Source organism: Macaca nemestrina, chromosome 7, assembly GCF_043159975.1.
Source record: "Macaca nemestrina isolate mMacNem1 chromosome 7, mMacNem.hap1, whole genome shotgun sequence".
In the NCBI taxonomy this organism is placed as follows: domain Eukaryota; kingdom Metazoa; phylum Chordata; class Mammalia; order Primates; family Cercopithecidae; genus Macaca; species Macaca nemestrina.
In genome coordinates this window covers 124,481,381-124,498,613 of record NC_092131.1, presented here as the reverse complement: position 1 = coordinate 124,498,613, position 17,233 = coordinate 124,481,381, and the positions used below count along the sequence as shown (strand labels likewise).

Sequence of the window (17,233 nt, the reverse complement as noted above, 5' to 3'; positions counted from 1 at the left end):
ATTCTAAAACTGTGATAAGGCCAATGACCTTATGAATACAGTTCTAGCATACTCTTTGGCCTTTTGAGTAAGTAACAGTCACAGATACACGACATTCAAAAACTCATGGAAGTTTAAAGACAGACTAAAAAAGTCATTGCCTAAAATCCATGTAACAGAGAAGAAGAAGAATAGGATGCTCAGACCTAGCTCAGCTAAACTGATGATGGAGGGTAAATCATTCAGTCTTTAAAACCTTTGGTTTCTTCATTTATATAGTGTGATAATGGTGCAAACATGCCAAATGCTCTGATTGTTAAATAAATGTAATATACCTGACAGCTCTACGTGGAAATCAAATGCCAAAATCAGAAGGGTCATATTTGGTGAAAATGAGATCAAATTGTAAGTCTACAGAGTCCAATATTTGAGGCAGTATGCCCTTTTAACGCATTGCTTTTATCTGTCGGAGAAAATTCATTCATATAGTCACACAATATTGACTATTGATGTCCTGTGATTTACAAATAATGTATTTACTATGTGTCATGATCCTAAGGACTTACAATCTACTTGGGAGAGGTGATAGTACAGCAGACGGAGTACTTGGCAATGCAGCACATAATAAAGTGCTAAACCGAACTATTCTCTAACCTGTTTGATATTTTTTTCAGCGATAAGATAAAGACACAAATGTTCTATAGATCAACTTTAGGGCTGACACAAAGTTAAGGAAAATTAAACTGAATAAGTGGCCACATCAGGATCTTGATAGACTGGGCTAAAACTTACCAAGATGAAGTCTGAATTTAGGGTGAAAAAAACAAATGCCCAAGTAAAATTAATAGATTACAACTTCTTAGAAGCCAAAGTGACAAAGACTTAGGGATTTAAAGCTCAGTAATTAGGCAGTATAATATGGAGTCAAAACAATAACTACAACAAAAAACACTGAAAATAACTAAGTGCTTTCTTTGTGCAGGGACTTAAACACGTGCACTTTTAATCCTCATAACAGTTCTGTAAGGTAGGTATTAGTCTTACCATTTAGTTGAGGCTCTGTTAAAACAAGTAGTTTGGCCCAAAGTCATATAGCTAATCAGTAAAAAGCAGAGTTAAGCCTGGATCTGACTCTACAGCCTATACATTTTTCACTATACCACGCTGTCTGCTTTGCTTTGTGTTGATGAATGTACTTCTATATAAAAAACTGTCCACAGGGACTATGAAGAGATAAGCAAGGCTGACAAAGAAGAAATAGGCACCTGATTAGTTCCCCAACAGAACAACCTAAAGTAGCTCACAGAGTTTACTATTTGACCCCTGGTCCTTGTGTAACTGTCAGAAATTATGAATCTTAAGTAAGTAAAAGGCAAGCTGGGGAAGACTCTTTTTGGTGGCCCAAGAGGTTTGCTGGTTGCCTGTGAATTACGAACATCTACTACTGCCTGGAAAGGGCTTGGAGATGTGGAAGGCCAGTTTAGTGCCACCTTTCACTTTAATTATCATTGCTACTATGTACATATACTATAAAAAGACAACACAAAGTTTTGGTACAGCTGCTTCTAGTCACAGCAGATTCATCTTCTTATTTACATAATATGGGCCATTCTTTACGCTCAAAGAAAGTGAAAACTCCTGTTTATTTTCAAATATTAAAAAGCTATGATGAACCACTATTATTAGTCTAGAGTTTTTAAAAGGCTAGAAGATGTCATTCATTTGTCTGTACTTGTTTTTGGCAATTTGTAGGTCTGGAAGGCCGAGGTGGGAGGATCATTTGAGGTCAGGGATTCAAGACCATCCTGGCTAACATGGTGAAACCCTGTCTCTACTAAAAATACAAAAAAATGAGCCGGGCATGGTGGCGCGTGCTTGTAATCCCAGCTACTTGGGAATCGCTTGAACCCAGGAGGCGGAAGTTGCAGTGAGCCGAGATGGCCCCACTGCACTCTAGCCTGGGTGACAGTGAAACCCTGTCCCAAAAAAAAAAAAAAAAAAAAAAAAGTTTGTAAGCAGAATAGCATTAGTCTTCCCCAAAGGAGATACAAACTGCCTTGTTTCAGGGCGATCTTTCTTGGAACTAAAAACAATTTTATTGGAGCACATTTGTTTAAATGATTGATTTTGTAATAACACATCCTGACCTAAACCCTTTCAGAGATAACTTGAAAATAATTAAAGCAGTTTTATGGCCTTTCCCTGGTTCTCATAAGAGCAAAACAACCTACTGCAGACTCAGAAAGGTTTCAAAAAGTCACACTTCCAGAAGCAGGTATAATTCTCAATTTCACGTTAAAAAAACAAAAAACAAAAAACAAAAAAAGCTTCTGGAAGCAAATATTCATTCACAGGAAGTTGCTTAGCAATAATCATAGAACAAACAAGACATGCAACTACTGAGGTACTATGTGGAGTAAAAAGAGATATGAACAGTACGGTAAGAAAAGAGGACAGGAAGCTGGTTTATCCACTAACAAAGAGCTCAGGGCTTCAGAAGCAGCGACAAATAAGGTTTATAGCCATAAGACTACAGGTTTCAACAGGGCAACTGTTATGAGACAGTGGCTTAAACTTATCAAATCCTCTATTTATCACTGAGAAAAATTAAACAGGATATTCTAAACTAGCCTCTTTAGGTAAATGCCATGAAATGCCACAGGAGGCAGGAAACAGCAGTAGCTAAGGTGGCAAAAGGTTCATGGAGTTGAGGGGTGGAAACCCACTAGGGATGGAAAGATTCTGGACAGGCTGAGAACAAAGGAGTGCCCAGGGACTATGGAAAGCCCAGGGCCTGGGCAGGGATTTGTGCAGGAGAGTAGTTGGAAGGAAAATGAGAAAGAATATTTTTTGAAGTAAGGCACTGACTCATGCCCACCAGTATGCTCTTATTCTACATTTAAATCTGAAGTGGTTATAAAATTCCCCTTGCTGTTCTTTGAGTAAACAGCATAACACTCTTATGGCTTTAATCCTTTAGCCCTGAAAACTGAAGCTGCTTTAGAAAGTAGAGTTATGGTATTGAGACTGTGCTCAGGATAAAAGAATCTTAGAGTTGATGCTGGATGCCCACAGCTCTGGGTGCTAGACTCACTCAATAAGTAGCACTTAGTTGAAAACACAAATCTATTGTGAATAGTGCCACAATAATCTATAAAAAATAAAAGATCTATAAAAAGTCTATAAAATATAAAAAAGATGAGTTCATGTCCTTTGTAGCGACATGGATGAAGCTGGAAACCATCATTCTGAGCAAACTATCGCAAGAACAGAAAACCAAACACCGCATGTTCTCACTCATAGGTGGGAACTGAACAATGACAACACTTGGACACAGGGTGGGGAACATCACACACTGGGGCCTATCGTAGGGTTAGGGGGAGGGATAGCATTAGGAGATATACCTAATGTAAATGATGAGTTAATGGGTGCAGCACACCAACATGGCACATGTATATATATGTAAAAAACCTGCATGATGTACACATGTACCCTAGAACTTAAAGTATGAAAAAAAAAAAAAAAAAAAAGAAAACACAAATTTATTGGCCTAAAGTGAAATGAAGGAACAAACTCTTAATCCTGACCCTGTGGGTCAGCTAGTGCTGACCAGCTACGAGGCACTGGTCTGGACTCTCAAGATTCCACAGCTCCTTTGCAAAGGGAGTGTGCTAATTCTTGCTTAGGTCTTTGTAGGAACTGTGGACACCTCTTCTATTTCCTAAACAAGAGGCAGAGATAAGCACCAGAACAACATACTCTGTTACAATGACAATAGCAGCTTTTGGGAAACAGGCATTTAATCTAGGTTACCAACCAGAGAGCTTAGTGTCACGCATGTTGAAGCCTACCAGAAAACAAAACAAAACAAAAAACAAAAAACCTCTAGGTGAATTTAAGATGAACAATATAAATTATTAACAGTTATCAAAGCACTCTCCCAAAGAATCAGTATCATTTCCTTTCTTATTTCAAATATTTATTATGTTTCATTCCTTTCTTCCTTCCTCCCTGCCAATTAACATACAGTAAGTGAAGACAACCTGCCCAGCAACACCCTATAAATGAAGTCCATTTTGATAAGAAATAGCAACGCTTCTGGGTTATAAAAACCACTATGCATGCTATAACTTGCCTTATGGGGAGCTTTCTGCTCCACAGAAAGATTTCCTGACTTAAAGAATACCTATATCATTCTTCATTAATCTTTGTGAGTAGAGGAAAGGAATCCAAATCATCTTTGTCAAAAGCTTGTACTTAGAAATATCACATGTCAGGTAGCTAGCACTGTCTTAAACCAGGCAAGACTACTTTAAAAACTCTCATTTAACATTTATAATGTAACTTTACATTATAATATACAAATATACATTATAATAAAAGCTTAACAGTTTACAAAGAGCTCTGATATATATTATTTCAACTGGTCCCACAGTAGCACCACGAGGTGAATATGATTACATTTATTTTTCCAAATAAGGAAACAGATGCAATGAAATTAAGGCACTCACTGAAATTCTCTTAGCTAGTAGCCTGGCAGAGGTAAAACCAGAACCCAGCTTTGTCCTACTCCAAAGCCAATGCCATTTCTTTTTAATACAAATGCCTCTCTCAGAAAAAAAAAAGATAACATACTCTTGGAATTTTTTTTTCCTGTTGTATCCAATGGACAAATGAAGCATTCACTTTTTTTTTTTTTTTTGACACAGGGTCTTGCTCTGTTGCCCAGACTGGAATACGGTGATGCAATCATGGTTCACAGCAGCCTTGACCTCCTGGGCTCAAGTGATCCTTCCTCTCTTAGTCTCCTGAGTAGCTGGGACTACAGGTGTGTGCCACTATGCCTGACTAAATTTGTTAATGTTTTGTAGAGACGGGGTCTCGCTACATTGCCCAGGCTATTCTCGAACTTCTGGCCTCAAGTGATTCTCCTGCCTTGACCTCCCAAAGTGCTGGGATTATAGATGTGAGCCATTGCACCCTGCCTAAATGAACTTTTATTAAAACCTCTTATTTAAACTCCATAAATAAGTCTCCACAAAATACCCAGAAACTGCGCATGTTACAACCCAGGAATACAATACTTTTGAAATAACATTGCTGCTATACCCCAGGTGGCCAGGGACTTAAGAGAACAGGAAAGCAATTTACCGTTAAAGACCAACGTGCAATTCAGTTCCCAGCAATTTGGCTGGGACTCTAGGCTATGGCACTCTTCGCCTCTGACTCCTCTTCCTGTATGGTAGGAACTTGCTGAAATTTCACAGCTCAGACTTTTGTTAATGTACTTACTCACTTCTTTTTTCACATGTAACACAATGTTAGCTTACTGTAACTATTATTTAGTTGTGCTCAATTTTTGGAAGCAGTTAGAATTGCTCAAGAGTTTATCAATTCTTCTTGATTTCTGATTAGAGCACATCACAGACCAAAGAGATTTCCTTTATAAGGCTTTTTAGGCTCAATTTGAGTTTTGCAAGTGATGTTGAGCACCTCTGTTTTTCTCCCTAATGGGCAGTGTAAGCTTTTGCTATTCAACCCTGAATACACATACAATTTTCTTGTCATTCTCCATATGGAAACCACAGGGCAGAAATGACTCACAAATGAAACGTAAAAAACAGATTAAGAAACTATACTTACTTAGGAGGAATTCTTAAAACTGTGTTCACATTTGTGGCTGGGACTACTACTTGAAGGATGTGTTCAAGGGCTGTTAATCCACCAGCAGCTTGAAATGCAATCTGATCTGCCACATTCTAGACAGAAATACAAACAGAAGTTAGCCCAATTTCCCAGGCATAAAACTATAACTAAAATGATATCTGTAGTCTGAAACATGCTGATGGTTCAACTATTCTACAAATATTATTTTATAAATATTTGTTGAATGCTACTCACTGCTAATTGTTTCAGTACTAGGAAATATAGGTCAAAAGGAGTGAGCATAAAAGACATAGTTGCTCTCCTCCATGAAGCTTAAAATTTGGTAGATGGCAAGCACCGGCAACCAAAGCAAAAAGGGACAAGTGGGATCACATCAAGTTAAAAAGCTTCTGCACAGCAAAGGAAACAATCAACCAAGCAAAGAGACAACTCACAGAATGGGAGAAATGGGAGAAAATATTTACAAACTATCTATCTGACAAGGGATTAACAACCAGAATATATAAGAGCTCAAACAACTGTAAAGGAAAAAAATCTAATAATCCGATTTTTTAAATGGGCAAAAAATCTGAATAGACATTTCTCAAGAGAAGACAAACAAATGGCAAAGAGGCAAAGGAAAAGGTGCTCAACATAACTGATCATCGTAAAAATGCAAATCAAAACTACAAACATACTATATGATCTAATTTATATGAAAATCTATGATAGACAACATAGTTGTCATCCCAGTTAAAATGGCTTTTATCCAAAGACAGGTAATAACAAATGCTGGTGACGACGTGGAGGAAACGGAACTCTCATACACTGTTGGTGGGAATGTAAATTAGTACAACCACTATGGAGAACAGTTTGGAGATTTTTCAAAAAACTAAAAACAGAGCTACCATATGACCCAGCAATTCCACTGGTAGGTATATGCCCAAAAGAAAGGAAATCCATATATCTAAGAGATATCTGCTTTCCCATATTTACTACAGCACCATTCACAATATAGCCAAGAACTGGAAGCAACTCCATCAGGAGATGAGTGGATAAAGAAAATGTAGTACATATACAGAATGGAGTACTATTCAGCCATAAAAAGGAATGAGATCCTGTCATTCGCAACAACACAGATGAAAGTGGAGGTCCTTATGTTAAGTGAAATGAACCAGGCGAAGTAAGACTTCACATGTGCTCATTTATTTGTGGGAGCTAAACATTAAAACAACTGAACTCATGGAGATAGAGAATGGAAGGATGGGTACCAGAGGCTGAGAAGGGTAGTGAGGGGACCGGGTAGTGGGGAAGGAAGTGAGGGTAGTTAATGGGTACAAAACAATAGTCAGAAAGAATAAGACCTAGTACTTGATAGCACAACAGGGTGAGTATACTCAATAATAATTTAATTGTTCATTTACAAATAACTAAAAGAATACAGTTGGATTGTTTGTAACACAAAAAAATGAATGCTTTAGGTGATGGATACCCCATTTACTCTGATGTGATTATTAAGCATTGTATGCCTATATCAAAATATCTCATGTAAACCATAAATATATAAACTATGTACCCACAAAAATTAAAAATTAGAGAAAAAATGAGTGCCTAGAAGAACACTAATCAGATAGTTATAAATAAGGTGATTTTAATTATAAGTATCTTGAAAGATAAAAGGTTCTCTATGAGAATAATGGGGGAATCAACTATATAATGGGGAAAGGGTCAGGATAGGCTTCTCTGATAAAATTGAGGTTTTAAGACAAGTAAAAGAAAGGGGGAAGAAAAGAAGCACTCCGGGCAAAGGAAAAAAATTATATATAAATTTTTAGCAATACTTACTTAAAAATCACATCTTTATCACATTGTAATCTTAATTACCACCTAACAATATAGACTTCCACAAAGATTCCCTCTACTAGAATATTTGTCTTCAGCAATAAAAGATAATCTAATATCTAATCATTTTAGCTGTATCCTTTTAAAAAAACACCATTTCGGCTATTTTAGGAGAACATTAAGTAACAATTTTAGAACTAAACCTATGATTATTTCTATGCAATTTACGATCTGTATATAATCCTTGTGGGAAATAACATTTCCAAGTTATTTGCACTTCTTTGGCATGGGAAAGAGAAAAGTAATTCTATGCTACACTGTGTGTTTTTAAGCATAGGCAGAATCAATGCAACATATATGTAAAAAATAAGATAGCAACCTATTGTGCCTTGAATTGTGCCCCCCTCAAAATCCATATGTGGAGGTCCCAACCCCCAGTATTTCAGAATGTAACTGTATTTGAAGAGAAGATCTTTAAAGTGGTAACTAAGTTAAAAGTGAGGCTGTTAGAGTAGGCTCTGGTCCAATATGACTGATGTTCTTATAAGAGGAGAAAAAGGCACTGGGGTTACACCTGCACAGTCAAGAAGCCACATGAGGACACAGCAAGAGGTGGCCATCCACTAGCCAAGGACAGAGAAGTCCAGGAGAAAGCAGACCTGTTGACATCTTGATCTTGGACTTGCAGCATCTACAACTGAGGGAAAATCAATTTCTATTGTTTAACCAACCCAGTCGTTGGCACTTTGTTATGGCAACCCCAAGCAAACTAATACAACCCCTCTGTTACATCACCACCTTACATTTCTTCTAATAGTATTCCACAGCCTTGAAACTTTGAAATACTGAGGTTTTTTTGAAAAGCGAGTGGGGAGGAGATATTAGTATATATAAGCTCTGTCAAACATATTTGCCTGATTCTTCTGGTGTTCTGAGCATTAATGACATACCAATTATTGTCTCCAGTACATGTCTAGAGTTTAGCAGTGTTATCAAATGCTTATCTTAATCATTCAATTGCTCTTTGTGCACAATAAAATACATTTTGTGACTATAAGAAGTTCATTGTGACAGCTAGACAAGACTCATACATGTAAGATTAAAATTAACAATTTTGTTATTAATGGAAAAATATTTCTTTGCAAAGTTAAAACAATCAAAACCTCCAAAATCCAGATACTTAATAGTTTATTTAACACTGTAATGCTGTCATTATTCCCTCTTTTTATGTTAGGATGTCAATATACTTAGAATAATAAGCTCTGTGTATTATCATATAATATACATAGAGAAGTGTACTAATCATAATTGTACAGCTCGATGAGTTAAAAAAAAATTGAACACACTGTGTAACAACTCCAAAATTAAAATACAAAGCTTCATAGCATGCCATAGTATCCCTTGTGCCCATCCTATTCACTATCTCTTCCTTGTGCCAAAATGTAAAGGTTATCCCAACTTTTAAACTCATGAATTCATTTTGCCTTCTTTTCATATCTATATCACACTTTATCCAACTGTGTCTAGCTTTTTTTGGTTGATTGTTTATTTCTAAATTCATCCATGTTGCTGCCTGTAGCAGTATTTCATTCATTTTCTTTGCTGTATATTATTCCTTTGTGACTCTCTATATCCACTTATTTAAATGTTTCACTGCTGATTGACATTTAGCTTGTTTCTACTTTGACACTTTGGACAACGCTCCTTTAAACATTTGTGCACATGTATTTGGCACATGTGACATTCAGCTATGTTGGGCATATCTAGGAGTAGAACTGCTGGGTCACAGAGTATGCATAGGTTCAGTTTTAGTAGCTATGGCCAAACAGCTTTCTAAAATATTTCGAACAATATTGGCGGTATAGTGTTAATTTCCGTTATTCCACATTCTCACTAAAATTGGTTTTACCGGTCTTTTTAACTTTGGTCATTGTAATGGGTGTGTACTGGCATTTTATTGAGGTTTTTATTTCCTGTTTCCTGATGACCAGGGAGATTGAACATCTTATGTTTACTGGCTGTTCGTGATTTAAAAAATTTAATTCAGGTATATTTTATAATTAGGTGAAAGGCTCAGATCTTAAATACACTGTTCAATCAAACTTGACAAATGCTTATCAAGACACAACCATTTCTATCACCCTAGAAAGTTCCCTCATGCTCCTTCCATGGTCAATCCTTCCACTCTGAAGCAACCACTGATTTGTTTCATAGTACCGTAAGTTAGTGTTGTCTATCATAGATTTTCATATAAATTAGATCATATAGTATGTATAAATATTTTCTGGATTTAATTTGGTAGGGACTGGCTATCCCACCAGTAGTTTTATACCAAGCCTAGGGAACTGTGGAAACATCTCAAGTGTAGGGAAAATGGTAGAGGGTCAAGATGGGGATGTAAACACATACATACACCTCCTTTCTTATATGTAAAACAAATAAGGATTCCAGATAAAATATTTTAAAACATTAAAAGTCATAACCATATTAAAAATAAATGAAACATCTCTGTGAAACAGGGATGGAGAAGCTCATAGTAATGCATAGGGCAAGGGTCCAATTTTTAGTAGATTCTCAAAAGAACATTTGCTCCTCTAGATTATCCTCTTTTCTTCAGCTTTCACACTGATCCAGCCTCCAAATTCTGGAAATTCTACTTCTGTTACAGTTCTTGCTTCTTCTCTCCATGCCTACTGTTAATAACCATGTCAGAACCATGTCTAGTTAGGCTCTCATGGTATCTTGTTTAAGGTATTATAACAATCTCCTAATTAGTATCTTTGGGTCCAAGTTTACCCTAACCAGCCCATTTTCTAGAGCACTGCTTCCCAAACTCTATAAAAAAAACCCAATTTTTTGTTTTTAACATTTTTACTCCATTATAGACTGACACTTTTGTGAAATACAGATGAAATACTGAACAAATGGGAAAAAATGTACTAAGTAGAAGGCCACATTTTAAAATACTGTGAAAATGACCACACTGCCAAAGGCACTCTAAGAATTCAATGCAATTCCCATCAAAATGCTATCATCATTCTTCACAGAACTAGAAAAAACAATCCTAAAATTCATATGGAACCAAAAAAGAGCCTGCATAGCCCAAGCAAGACTAAGCAAAAAGAACAAATCTGGAGGCATCACATTACCTGATTTCAAACTATACTACAAGGCCACAGTCACCAAAAGCGCAAGGTACTGGTATAAAAATGGGCACATAGACCAATGGAACAGAACAGAGAACCCGGAAATAAACCCAAATACTTAACAGCCAACTGGTCTTCAACAAAGCAAACAAAAAACATAAAGTGGGGAAAGGACACCATATTCAACAAAAGGTGCTGGGAGAATTGGCTAGCCACATGTAGAAGAATGAAACTGAATCCTCATCTCTCACCTTATACAAAAATCAACTCAAGATGGATCAAGGACTTAAATCTAAGACCTGAAACTATAAAAATTCTAGAAGATAACATCGGAAAAACCTTCTAGACATTGGTTTAGGCAAGGATTTCATGACCAAGAACCCAAAAGCAAATGCAATAAAAACAAAGATAAATAGCTGGAACTTAGTTAAACTAAAGAGCTTTTGCATGGCAAAAGGAACAGTCAGCAGAATAAAGAGACAACTCACAGAGTGGAAGAAAATCTTCACAATCTATACATTCAACAAAGGACTAATACCCAGAAACCACAAGGAACTCAAATTAGCAAGAAAAATTAGCAAACAACAACAACAACAAACAAACAAACAATCCCATCAAAACACAGGCTGAGGACATGAATAGACAATTCTCAAAAGAACATATACAAATGGCCAAGAAACATATGTAAAAATGTTCAATATCACTAATGATCAGGGAAATGCAAATCAAAACCACAATGTGATACCACCTTACTCCAGCAAGAATGGCTATTAAAAAAAAAAAAAAAAAAAAAAAGATGTTAGTGTGGATGCAGTGAAAAGGGAACACTTCTACATTGCTGGTGGGAATGTAAACTAGGAAAACAGTGTGGAGATTCCTTAAAGAACTAAAAGTAGAAGTACCATTTGATCCAGCAATTCCACTACTGGGCATCTACCCAGAGAAACAGAAGTCATTATAACAAAAAGATACTTGCTCACGCATGTTTATAGCAGCACAATTCGTGACTGCAAAAATGTGGAACCAACCCAAATGCCTATCAATCAACAAGTGGATAAAGAAACTGGTACGTGTGTGCGTGTGTGTGTATATATATATATGTATGTCTGTGTGTGTATATGTATGTGTGTATATATATGTGTATGTGTGTGTATATACATATATATATATATGGAATACTACTCAGCCATTAAAAGGAATGAATTAATGGCATTTGCAGAAACCTGGATGGGATTGGAGACTATTATTTTAAGTGAAGTAACTCAGGAATGAAAAACCAAACATTGTATGTTCTCACCGATAAGTGGGAGCTAAGCTATGAGGATGCAAAGGCATAAGAATGACACGATGAACTCTGAGACTTGGGGGAAAGGGTAGGAAGAGGGTGAGGGATAAAAGACTACAAATTGGGTTCAATGTATACTGCTGGGGAGATGGGTGCACCAAAATCTCACAAATCACCCCTAAAGAACTTATTCATGTAATGAAATACCACCTGTTCCCCAAAAACCTATGGAAATAAAAATAAATAAATAAAATAGTAGATGCAAAAAGACAAAATTACTCTGTCAATTTGCAAAATTTACTCTTGATTTGTGTATATATCTCATTATGTTTCATAACAGTGGCCTGGCACTGGCTTATGGACTCCATTTGAGTAGTCCTGCCCTGGATACACAATGAAGAAATACCCTAAAGAGTAAATGTCATTACATCACTCTTTGCTTAAAACACTCCAGGGACAACTTCTTCACAGTCTACAGAACAAGATCCATAAACCTTAGAATCATTCTTCAGAATCTGATCCCTCTCCAATAGCCTCCTTCCCTGCCAGGATCCTGCCTCTCTTGTAACTAAATTCCTTATATGACCCCTACTTTTTCATGTCTCTGTGCTTTTGCATAAACTGTTCCTTTTCAGGAAGGATGATCCTCTAGTTTTTCATCTTTGTATCTCCACTAAACTCTGAGCTTCCTGATGTCAGAGACCATGTCTGCTTCATCATCATATCCCAAAGACTTAGCATAGGGGACTGCACTTAGTAATTGCTCAACAATGTTGCTGAATGAGAAGGACGGCTGACAAAGATACTCTTATTTTATTTATATATATATATATACACACACACACACATATATATATATATACACACACATATATATATATATACACACACACATATATATATATATACACACATATATATATATATATTTTGTCCATTTGTATTTTGAGATGGAGTCTTGCTCTGTCGCCCAGGCTGGGGTGCAGTGGTGCGATCTTGGCTCATTGCAACCTCAGCCTCCCGGGTAGCTGGGATTACAGGCACCTGACAACATGCCCGGCTAATTTTTGTGTTTTTTTTTTTTTTAGTAGAGATGGGGATTCACCATGTTGGTCAGGCTGGTCTTGAACTCCTGACTTCAGGTGATCTACCTGCCTTGGCCTCCCAAAGTGCTGGAATTATAGGCGTGAGCCACAACGTCCGGCCCCATTATACATGGTTGTAACTGCGAAAACAGAAACAGTAATTTCTCTAGTATGACTGCAGGATGAAATCCTCCATTCTTGTTATTATGTTTGCCTTACAGAATAGTTTTTCACTGGAAATGAGCTTCATGACCAAAGAATGAGATTCAGTTTTCCAAGACTGGAGGACATGTTCACCCTGAACTTTCTTAACATCCATCAAGAAAGGAACTAAACTTTCCTCTCATATTCCATTTTAGTGTAAAGCCATTATGTACTGACATCTCTCAACTCAAAAACAGGGCATAGAGTACATTAAGCCAAGCAGAAACACCGGCTGATCAGTGTGTCCACAGGGAAACCAAGCAGCACCACTGCTGTTCCTGCAGACCCCTCCACAATGGGAGGAAACTGGGTCAGCACTGCAGAATTGGAGGGGAAAAGGACTGAGTAAAAGCAGATCATTTTAATGTATACATCTATGCCTTTAAAAAAGCCTCCAAAAAAACCCTCAAAGCCTTTTCTGCAATGCCAACAACATGGATGCGACCTCTTGAAAAACCTGACACAAGCTCTAACAGATATTAAACAGGACCGAATAAGCCAATTTCAGGAAGATAAAGGCCATTCAGAGCCAACTTCTTACTAATGCACTACTGGAAACTGAAGTTTTAGTTTATTATTTGCAGCTTTTCAAAAAAAAAAAAAAAGCAAAAAGTAAAATCAACTGTGAAAAAAAGAAATCTCCCAAATCTCTGCCGGGAGCTAAGGAAGATTCTGGTTATGTTTACTTCTGGATTAGAGATGCAACAAGCCACCTCAGGACTCTCTTTCATGGAGCATGGCCAGTTGGAAACACTGCTCAGTATCATCCTAAGTTCTTCATGCCCCACATCAAGCCCTACTCATCCATCACCTCAGCCCTACCTCACGGCCCCATTCTCTCTTATCTGCAAGCTCCTGAAGAGTGGTATCTGACTCATCTTTGCAGCCTCAGTCCTGGCACAGAGCAGGAATGGTAAACACCTGATAGATAAGTGATAGAACAAAAGAATGAACAAATGAAAGGACTTATTTCAGACAGTAAAAATTTATTTCCTGTGAGATATGATAGGTTAACACAATATAGAGGCATGTTAAATATAACAAGGAGAAATACTGCTCACTGGATCCCATTCCCTAACAGTTTATATATAAAGATGGATGAAACAATCCTGTGATATTAGAGTTGACTTCTTCATCTCACGGGGACAGAAAGGGAAAATCAAGCTGTCTCAATGATGAACCAACCAAATATTAAAACTAAGAGAGAAAAAAACCTTCGCAAGCATGTAGCGTTAAAGACCTTATATGCAAATCCAAAAAGAAAATAATCCTCATACAAATCTAGGTGGACTTAAATAACACAGAAAGCTTCCCCATCTCTTGTTCCTCTCTTTTCATACCACACTAACTTCCTGTGCCAATCACTTGGCACTTCTTATACAGTTTTATTACATTTCTGGATGTATTACATTTCTGGATGCCTTAATGCCATAAGAAGAAGACTGGATGCTCTTCAGATACACCATTTTATACTTATCCCTATCCCTCTTAGCATCCAGAAAAAGCAAGTACACTAAAAATCCTTAACCATAATTATCTTCTCCATTCAAACTGCCACCTTTCCAACTTGTAGTGTTCAAATGCTCTCCCAATCCCTTAAGACCAAGATCAAATGCTGCTGCTTCTGTTAAGTCACTCAGATCCCCTCAACTAAAGTCAAAGCTCTCTGTATATTTTTTGTGTGTGGCCCTTACCACTTTCTACTTTATGCAAAGTTATTTGTGTCCATGTAGTAGACGGTAAAGCCTAAACTCTCCTGTGTCTGTGTTCCTACCCAGGGCCAAGCACAGGATGCACATACTGCAGGTATCAAGCAAAGTTTTTTTCAGTGACTGAAAATATCTCATTCTAGAAAGGTGAATTCCCTTTTAAACCCTTTTCCAATTCTCTGCATTCAGACATATGAAACTGGAAAAAACTTTCATAAAAAGCTTGGTAATTCTGATCTGATTGAGAAAAACATACCTTTAAAGATAAGACGTGTAGCTTCCCTTACGTACCTGGCATAATACCTTAAAAGCTCTGCCTTCCCCTGCTCTCACCCACTGTGAGACTGACAACTGACTAATAGGATTAGTGGCTCCATTCTAATAACCCCACTTAGCTAAAGGCCAGCAAAAAATGACAGTCTCAATCTGAATTACACAGCCAGGGAATCCATCCAATTATTAACTAGAGTAACTGTTATTACCTCTCCCAATCAAAGAAGAGGCAGCTGTTAATCTTTGGCGGCCTGCAAAGGCTAGTGGCCTTTGTACTTGACTTTTCTGTAGACAATAATTATGTTCTTTGTGATCAGGGAGGAAGGCCTTCAAAGCTTTCTAGACAGAGGTGGCAGATGGGGAAAACTGTTTGCGTGTTCATTAGCAGTATAGGCTAGATTTGTTCTGAGCATCTGTGGCACCTTAAGACCTGTTTAGAGAAAATACAAGTAGGTTTTGGCAAGTCCATAAATTTAGAACTCAGTAGCCTAATTTATAGAGATGAGAAGGTCCTGAAGTGAAAATTTTTATGATCGTTTTTCCCAATATGGAAAACTTTGTTAACATTTAAAAGACATCATTTCCACTTTTCTACTATCCTTGTCTGTTAATGTTAGTTTAAAAGAAGCAAGCACAATGAGATGATGCTCCTTATTCTGTGTTTCTCCCTTACAAGCTTCCTAACTGCTGGCTTCTTTATATTCCCATAATCTACATAAATATCTATGCTCAGCTTTTCAGCTATAGGCACTAACATGATAGCACTAGGTTTTGGGGTCAGGGATGTCACAAGAACAAAAACATATACTGTGGGAAGGTGATACCAAAAAGAGTAAAATTACAAGCTACAATTTGAAGGCTTAGGCGATACAGTAAGTGGGGCTGAGAGGCTAGAAAAGCTTTCTTAGTATCAGATGAACAATTCCTTTGTGATGCTAATTAGAAGTTGGACTCTTTGGAAGGCGCTCCCTGAGGGAGCTGAATTGTGCCATTTCTGACCCATTTGGACTAAGGAAGGAAAGAATAGAGTGAGTGAGAGAGGGTGGGTGCAGGAACTGAAGGACAGAAGCAGACCACAAGACCTGAGTGCTCCTTCTCTCTCTCTCTCTCTCTCTCTCTTTCTTTCTTATTATACTTTAAGTTCAGGGTACATGTACACAACGTGCAGGTTTGCCATATATGTACACATGTGCCATGTTGGTGTGCTGCACCCATTAATTCATCATTTACATTAGGTAAATCTCCTAATGCTATCCCTCCCCACTCCCTCAACCCCACAACCAGCCCCGGCGTGTGATGTTCCACTTCCTGTGTCCAAGTGTTCTCAGTGTTCAATTCCCACCTATGAGTGAGAACATGCAGTGTTTGGTTTTCTGTTCTTGCAATAGTTTGCTGAGAATGATGGTTTACAGCTGAATCCATGTCTCTACAAAGGACAAGTTTTTTTATGGCTGCATAGTATTCCATGGTGTATATGTGCCACATTTTCTTAATCCAGTCTGTCACTGATGGACATTTGGGTTGGTTCCAAGTCTTTGCTATTGTGAATAGTACCTCGATAAACATACGTGTGTGTATGTCTTTATAGCAGCATGATTTATAATCCTTTAGGTATACACCCAATAATGGGATGACTGGGTCAAATGGTATTTCTAGTTCTAGATCCTTGAGGAATCACCACACTGTCTTCCACAATGGTTGAACTAGTTTACAGTCCCACCAACAGTGTAAAAGCGTTCCAATTTCTCCACATCCTCTCCAGCACCGGTTGTTTCGTGACTTTTTAATGATCGCCATTCTAACTGGTGTGAGATGGTATCTCATTGTGGTTTTGATTTGCATTTCTCTGATGGCCAGTTTATGATGAGCAAAAATCCTCAATAAAATACTGGCAAACCGAATCCAACAGCACATCAAAAAGCTTATCCACCATGATCAAGTGGGCTTCATCCCTGGATGCAAGGCTGGTTTGACATACTCAAATCAATAAACGTAATCCAGCATATAAACAGAACCAAAGACAAAAACCACATGATTATCTCAATAGATGCAGAAAAGGCCTTT

The 17,233-nt window shown here is 37.5% G+C and overlaps 1 protein-coding gene across 11 annotated transcripts in view; it reads right to left on the bottom strand.

The window, feature by feature from the left end:
• Positions 1-17,233, bottom strand: part of LOC105491013 (S-phase cyclin A associated protein in the ER) — a 560,926-nt gene that overhangs the window by 153,570 nt on the left and 390,123 nt on the right. For all 11 annotated transcript variants that reach the window (XM_071100885.1, XM_071100886.1, XM_071100887.1 and 8 more), the window contains one exon: positions 5,623-5,738. In XM_071100885.1, the coding sequence (XP_070956986.1) occupies positions 5,623-5,738 (116 nt within the window). The remainder of the gene's footprint in view (positions 1-5,622; positions 5,739-17,233) is intronic.